The 8,121-nt window shown below is 30.7% G+C and overlaps 1 protein-coding gene and 1 pseudogene across 1 annotated transcript; both read left to right on the top strand.

Annotated features, from left to right (window-relative positions):
• Positions 1-537: 537 nt before the first annotated feature.
• LOC109788548 (cation/H(+) antiporter 15) lies at positions 538-2,307 on the top strand. The gene is made up of 3 exons (XM_083072081.1): positions 538-1,187; positions 1,512-2,220; positions 2,300-2,307. The coding sequence occupies exons 1-3, from the start codon at positions 963-965 to the stop codon at positions 2,305-2,307; spliced, it is 942 nt and encodes a 313-aa protein (XP_082928207.1). The 5' UTR covers positions 538-962.
• Positions 2,308-3,044: 737 nt separating this feature from the next.
• LOC145956475 (cation/H(+) antiporter 15 pseudogene) lies at positions 3,045-4,109 on the top strand (annotated as a pseudogene).
• Positions 4,110-8,121: the final 4,012 nt, after the last annotated feature.

Genomic DNA, 8,121 nt, shown 5'->3' with positions numbered 1-8,121 from the left:
TATATATATATATATATATATATCATTCTCAATTATTTTTTTCTATAATCAATAGTATGTTGCAACTTTGATGATTACTTTACATAGAGATTTTTTGTTTTTGGTATTAAGGAAAGATTACAAAAAGAATTGAGTCTAAATCCTCATTCATCTATTCTAACCCTTTAATAGGCCAACCTTAATAATTCTTTTACATATAGAGATTTGAGAATTTTCATGTGATAGTGAAAGAAAAATTTTCACATGTTAGTTATAAAGAAGTTTGTTGCAGTTTAATCTAAATTTTTAATATTTGTTTTAGCCAATGTTATTTTATAGTTATTTGTTTTAGCTAATGTTATTTTATAGTTATACACGTATCATGTTTTGCCTATGTTTTTTTTTTTTTCATTTATCATTATAATTATCATCATGATAATTACCATCACCTGACTGAAATTACTCAAATTAGTAAACTGTCTAATAATCTAATTTAAACCGTAACAGATGTACATATTGACCCTGTTTACTGATAAACAGATTTCTCTTATTTGACAGTTAAAATTGGTTTTATATAGTGCATTTTTAGAGGCAGGGAATGGAAAATCCATAGCAGAATCATTCAAGTTTTGGGTAATTTGTTCAGAGAAAATGAGACAGAAATAGTTGTAACGAGATTTCTACCTGGTGATGACCAATGACATCGAATCCTCAAACAAATGACACCCAAACACAAAGTAAACCCCAACATGACTTGGTTTTATATGTTCACTCCTATTAATGGTCAACATTCATCCTCGTACCAAAGTCTTCATATGATAATTGATTAATTCATCTTTGTTGGCTACAAATATCTAACTTCTAAGGGTATTCAAGGAGAAAGCAGAAGTTAGACTTGGAAGGAAAAGCCAATTGATATTGCATCACAATCACCCATATATCAAATACATAAGCTTAAGGATTCACATTCACTTGTCGGAATAATGGACATGCAACATGTGAAAGATCAATACTTGAAACGACACGTGACTACAGGATGTTACGACGTAGATGTGTCAAATCCCAATTCAGTTTGGAAAAGTGAAACCGTCCTGTATTTCTACCTTCCGACGTTTGCAGCCCAAGTTGGTTTTATGTTGTTCTCAACTCGTTGCTTGTACTATATCCTCAGACCCTTAAACCAACCTCGTCTTGTTGCTGAGATTTTGGTGCGTACGAGTTTGTTTCCATGCATTCATTTTAATCATGTATCAATGAGGCCTTATTATGTATCATATTATGGACAAAACTTATACCTAATTCTTTTGGTACTTTTGATGTTATATTTCAATCAAAATTGGAGTTTCATCAAAGTAATCTGCATATTAACATTTATCACGCATATTATTGAGATAAAATCCTGTTTCTAATTGGAAAACTAAACGTAAAATACCTAAAGAACTGTTCATAAGTTTTTGACCTTATATTATATATATATAAAGTGGCATAAAGTTTTACATTATTATTAATTTGTGGGTAATTGATGTTAACAGATGGGGTTTCTGATAAGTCCAGAACTATTTGGATCATCAGCATTATCAGAGGTTCTCACGCCTATAAAATCAATCCTAACTACTGAAACCATATCATATGTGGGACTCATTTATTCCGTCTTCCTGGCTGGCTTGGACATGAACTTTGACACAATCTTAGGAGCAAAAAAGAAGGCCACAAGCATTGCCATTGCTGGAATTGCGATTCCAATGATATTGGGGAGTTTCATATACGCTTTAGCTCAAACTATGTACAAGGGACATCCGGAGTATTTGGCAGAATTCAACACAATCAAGGCCTATATATTTTGGACCTTAATTTATAGTGTCACAGGTTTTCCTATGGTTAGTCACATCCTTGCAGATCTCAAGCTTCTCTATACAGGACTTGGCAGAGTGGCCTTAACAACAGCCATGATCAGTGACTTCTATAATTGGGTCATGTTTGCATTGTTGGTTCCATTTGCCATTAACGGTGAAACTGCCATCTACTCGGTGCTGTGCACCATAGGTTTTGTCCTATTCTGCTTCATTGTTATCAGACCTCATTTGGTGGAGTTAATAGTGCGCAAAACCAATAAAAATGAGTGGGACAATTATGGTTTGCTATTTGTAGTCATGGGGGCCTATGCTTGTGCACTTGTTACAGATCTCCTAGGGACACACCCTGTTGTTGGGGCTCTAGTGTATGGAATAATGATACCTCGTGGTAAGTTTACTCACATGCTGATAGAGAAGTCTGAGGATTTTGGTGTTGTTTATCTGGCACCATTGTTCTTTGGTAGCAGTGGCATAAGACTCAGAGCAATATATGTTTTAAAAACTCAAGGTTTGGGCCTGGTGCTTCTAATTTTGATCCTGTCATGCATCCCAAAGATTATAAGCACTGTAGTAGTCACTCGCTTTTATGGCATGTCTGTTCTTGATGGTGTGGCTATTGGACTCCTTATGAACACCAAGGGCATCTTACCAATATTAATGCTCAACAGTGCCTGGGACAAGCAGGTATTGAGTAATAGAGTTTAGCACCTTCATATATAAGTTGTTTGCTTTCATGCCACTTGAAGTCAAATGCTGAAAGGACATAGAATAAGCATAATGAAGATTGAAAACAAATGTTGATGTGGCTAAAGACAAAATTAGATAAAGGATTGACCAAAACTTCTAAAAATACATTGCCTATAAGATGAACTATAGCACTCATTAATCAATATAACTGACTCAACATATTTAAAGTTGTTCCAGTATACTAGCATTTGCCAAATGATTCTTTATTACTCAATAATTATAGTTGATAAATAGCTCTGATTTTATTATTGTTTGTTTTCCTCCCAGATTTTGAGTGTGGAATCCTTCTCGATTTTGACCGTGGCTGTTCTCATAATGACCATGATGGTGCCTCTAATCATCAATGCCATATACAAGCCAAGAAAGCTATACAGGCAAAATAAACTAAAGACTATACAGAATTTAAAGGCCGAATCAGAGTTGAGAATTCTAGCTTGTGTCCATAACCCTCGCCAAGCCTCAGGAATGATCAACATCCTTGAACCATACCACACCACAAAACTTTCCCCTTTACACGTGTTTGCACTTCAGCTTGTAGAACTAACAGGGAACACCACATCCCTTTTGGCAACACACATCAACCAGCACAACCAACAACAAAGCGGTTCACAAGCACTCACCAAAGCACAAGAAGATTTGGAAAGCATCGTCAACATTTTCCAAGCATTCACAGGTACAAAAGAGAACACAACAGTTGAAACCTTTGCAGCTGCATCTACCTACTCAACTATTCATGAGGACATATACAATGTGTCACAAGAGAAGCAAGCAAACCTCATGCTACTTCCCTTCCACAAGCATTCAAACATAGAGGGCATTCTAGAGTTAACCAACAATACATTCCAAGACGTGAACCGAAATGTGATGAGGGATGCACCTTGTTCTGTTGGAATCTTTGTTGACCGTGGACTAGGGTCATTGTTCAAAGTCAACTTACGTGTGCTAATGATTTTCATTGGTGGACCTGATGACCGTGAAGCCTTGGCTGTTGCATGGAGGATGTCAAAGCACCAAGGGGTTCAACTTTCTGTTGCGAGGATCCTCATGCTTGGAGAGGCTGCAGAAGTTGATATGTTGAACAATGTTGAGTCTCGTAACCGTGGACTATTATCTGTGGTGCTAGACAATGAGAAGCAGAAGGAGTTGGATGATGAGTATGTGAGTGCATTTAGACTCAAGGCAGTGAGCAATGAGGATTCTATAAAGTATTCAGAAAAAGAGGTTCATTGTAGTGATGATATTCCTCGTGTGCTTAATGAGTTTGACCAAAATGGTTATGATTTGTACATTTTAGGACAAGGGGCAGGTAGGAACTCTTTGATCATGACAGAGTTGATGCACTGGACTGATTGTCCGGAACTTGGTGTTATAGGGGACATGGTGGCATCAAATAATTTTGGTTCGTGTTCTTCACTGCTTGTTGTACAGCAATATGGTTTTGGTGGAATGGTATTTGAGAATAATAATGCCTCACACCGTTCTAGAGAAGTGAATCCAAACCATGATGAATCTGAGTCTCATGCTGTTTAGGAAGAATAGATGGCTGTTTATTGGACAAACCATATGCCACCCAAAGAAGAGAAAAACTGTGCGTAGTTTTGTCAGAGGCTGGGAATTGTTTGTTCGAGTAGGTGGAAAATTAGGTGGATTGTTGGAGAACGAAAATAGAATGAATTTTCACACCATTCTTTCTACATGTCAACTCTTTTATTTTTATTTTTATGAGATGTTAGGAATGATGCCAACAATAACAAAATGAGATGTTATTCATTCTATGACAATTTATACCACAATTCTTTTTGTCTCTTTCTCTCGTGAATGTTATATTGTTTATCATATCTTATATACTTCTTTTTCTTTTCTCTCTTTCTCTTTATTAATTGTAAAATTTGTCCTACAAAATAATATTATTCATGAAAAAATATACTATCTAAGAGTAAAAATGTAAGTATTTTGCTCTTGATGTAAAACATAAAATCACGTTTCACTGCTCTTCCATGTTGTATTATCTATTTGATGAAAGGCATGTGGAAAAATTAAACAGTTAACTTTATCAAAATTGTATTCATTAATAAAATTGATAAAAATAACAAGTATTCTTATATTTGTTTTGTAGAAAACATTTCTTTTTTCATAATCAAGAGTGTCAATAACACACTTTGTAATATTTTTCTGTTAATATACTCTTTTATTAGTTAAAATTCACGTAAGATACACTAATTTGAAAATAAGATTTCCTGAATGAAAAATAAAAATCATATATTTAGTAAGATTTACATAAATTTCACTATATGCGAGAAAATATTTTGAAAACTTGTCTTACTAACATTTTTCTTTCATACATGTTACACATATCATATAATGTGTTATTATGAAAAACACATTGAATCACTAGAGTCAACCTGATTGACGAAGTGCAGTCTTTCACTATATCCGATTGGTAACATGCAATGAGAAACTATTAAAAAAAAATAATGAAAAAAAAAAAGAATAAGAAGAGTATTAGGGGGGTGTATTGAATTAGGATTTTAAAGAACTTTTTTAGTTAAAAAAAATCCTGCGGATTTTAAAAGACTTTGCAGGATTTTCATGACTTTTAAGATTTTGCAAGATTCTACAAGACTTAAAATCAGGATTTTAATGTATTCTGCAAGACTTTTAAATCAGGATTTTAATGGATTCTGTGGGATTTTGTAGAATTTTCGTGGATTTTTGACATTTGATAAGATTTCAAAAAAAAATTCATACATTCAAATTTAAAAAGAGTCAAAGACAAAAATAATAAAAAATAATAATATCTAGATAAATAATAATAATAATAATTCTCCATAATATCTTATCCTCTTAAATAGCATTCACCCACATATATATCTATAGCTATATTATTCCTCCAAGCATTAGCGTCTTTTCGCTCTTGCTTCTGGGTTTGAATAATAGGTTCAAAAGTATGATCTTCATTAACTAGTAACGTTGAAGATGAAGGTTTATCCACCACTTCAATTAGAAATTCATCAGAACGACATTCTTTACGTAAAAAATTATGTAGTGTTGCACATACTAACACAAGTTCTACTTGTGTCTTAAATAAAAATGGAGGTGCTGACTTAAAAATTGTGAACCTTGATTTAAAAATACCAAATATTTTCTCGATCACATTCCTTAAAGATGCATGACGCAGATTGAACAATTTTTTCTCATTTTCAGGGTCATTACCCTGACCTGCAAAATATTGTAGATGATATCTTACACCTCGAAATGGAGCTAAAAATTGACGTCGATTAGGAAATCTACAATCCACCAAAAAAATATTTACTTAATTACATATGCAATATATATAATATTAGTATAATAATAATAATTATTATATATAATTATTATTATTATTTAAAGAATAAGCATTTAGATATATAGAATATATATATATATATATATATATATATATATATATTATTTTAGTTATATATTATATGATAATTTTTAACAATATTTATAAATGTAAATTATTCTAACAAATATTTTAACAATATTTCCTCTTTTAAAAAATAAGCCTAAACCCTAAAAAATTAGATACTGCAATATCTTATGTTAATTTTTTTTTTAAAATATAAAAAGTCCCAATTTTACAATATAAAAATAATAAAAAAATTCATAGTAAAAAAAATAAAATAATTGTTGAGTCGTAAAAGAAGGGGGATAAGAGTAACAAACTTAAGCGAAGGAGAGAAATTGCAGTTTTTATGCTGAGAGGGTTCTTCCCCCAACTAAGATCCATTTTCATCTCATTCTACTCACAGAAACCCTAACAAATTCATCTTATATATTATATATTGTAGAGATTATGATATCAATTTTATCTTTCACCTTTTTTTTTTCTTGACGTGTGTTATAAAAAAAATTATCACTTAAAAGTTAAAATTTCAAGCATTTTTTTTTTGTGTTATATAAAGGAACAAATTCAACTACATAGAATAAAATAAAATAAAGCAAGTCAATTAAAGAGAATGAACAGAAAAATAGAGCAAATCAATGACACTATCATTTACATATCGGAGTTTCAGAAAATAGGGGAATGGGATGAGAACAATACTACAATATTATATATGAGCAATGAATAATAGTGCAGTATTATTACCAGAGAAAAAATGGAGAAGATAGGAGCATAGAAAAAAAAAAAGATGAAAAACTCACTTGAAAATTCTTGAAAAGTCACTTCAAACAATCCTTCAAAATCCGATGGGTTTGGATGGGATTGTTTTATGAATTTGGTATTTATAGATAACACTAGAAAGTCCTTCAAAATCCCCCTCACACAACAATCCTTTAAAATCCTTATATTTTTGAATACCAATGGATTGTTTTTAAGTTGTAAAAAATCTCAAATGAATACCAATAGATTTTAATGGACTCTTTAAAAAATCTTGAAAATCCAGATTGAATACCACTGAATTATTTTTAAGTGACATAAAATCTTGATTGAATACCAATGGATTTTTTTACTCCAAAAAAGTCTTTTAAAATCCTATGAAATCCTAAACCAATACACCCCCCTTAAACTGTTTCTAAGGTATCTTTTAAAAATGTCATGGTTTTCATTAATTTTGGTAAGAAATGAGAAAGCTCGAGCCAAAGCATTCTGCATAGTGCATAATGTTATAAATTAATTTGCACTACCACATTTTGTGTAATATACGTAGTTAATTTGTAACATTAAAAATTCGATTGCGCATTAATTTGAAGACAAGTTTGAGATTGTTTTTTAACTAGATTACGTTTGATATAACTGTAGTTAAAAAAATATAGTTTTTTTTCGCTTTTTTAATGTGAAAAAAGGTTAAAATATTTGTATTAAATACATGTAGTTTTACTTATTTTATTTTTTAGTCTCTATAGTTTAAAATAGACATTCTTAATTTTTATATTTATCTTTCTCAATCTTTTTTAGTCCTCTTAATTTAAGATAACAAAAATTTAATTCCTATATTACAGTTGTTAATCTTTTTTAATTTATGTTGTTAATATTTTTGTAACATTGCCTCTTTTGTATTGACGAAGTATTAATTTAACTTTTTATGTTTGATATCGAATTTAATTTATTATAATTGTAAATTAAGTTGTTAATATTTTGTTTCTCTTTTATACTCACTTAAGACTCTTATTGTTGAGATGTTACAAATAAAAAATTAAAGATAAAGACTAAAAAGATTAAAAATTGTAAATATAAGAATTAAAAATATTTACCTTAAATTATAGGACTAAAAATATTATTAAAAAAAAGATAAATATAGAAGCTAAAATAATCTATTCTAAACTACAGAGATTAAAATATAAAATAAGTGAACTTATAAGAATAAAAACAATAATTTAACCAAAAATAAATATTTATTTTCTTCTTTTAGAAAACAATGACATTCACATTTCCAACTAACTTTGCTAAAAATGGCTCAATTATTTTATGTAATTGGATAATTCTTAACTGTTTGCCAAAAATTGACCACCTTACCACCTACGCCAGACAATGGTTATTTTTTATTAGTTATAGGAA

Source organism: Cajanus cajan, chromosome 3 (assembly GCF_000230855.2).
Source record: "Cajanus cajan strain Asha chromosome 3, NIPB_CcT2T_4, whole genome shotgun sequence".
Lineage (NCBI taxonomy): Eukaryota > Viridiplantae > Streptophyta > Magnoliopsida > Fabales > Fabaceae > Cajanus > Cajanus cajan.
Note: the sequence above shows the minus strand (reverse complement) of the source record. Positions and strands in the feature narration are given on the sequence as shown.

Bases quoted from the DNA above. Each gene is read 5' to 3' on its own strand.
- LOC109788548 (XM_083072081.1), top strand. From the start codon at position 963: ATGGACATGCAACATGTGAAAGATCAATACTTGAAACGACACGTGACT. The intron at 1,188-1,511 runs GTGCGTACGAGT...TGATGTTAACAG, and splicing joins GTCTTGTTGCTGAGATTTTG to ATGGGGTTTCTGATAAGTCC.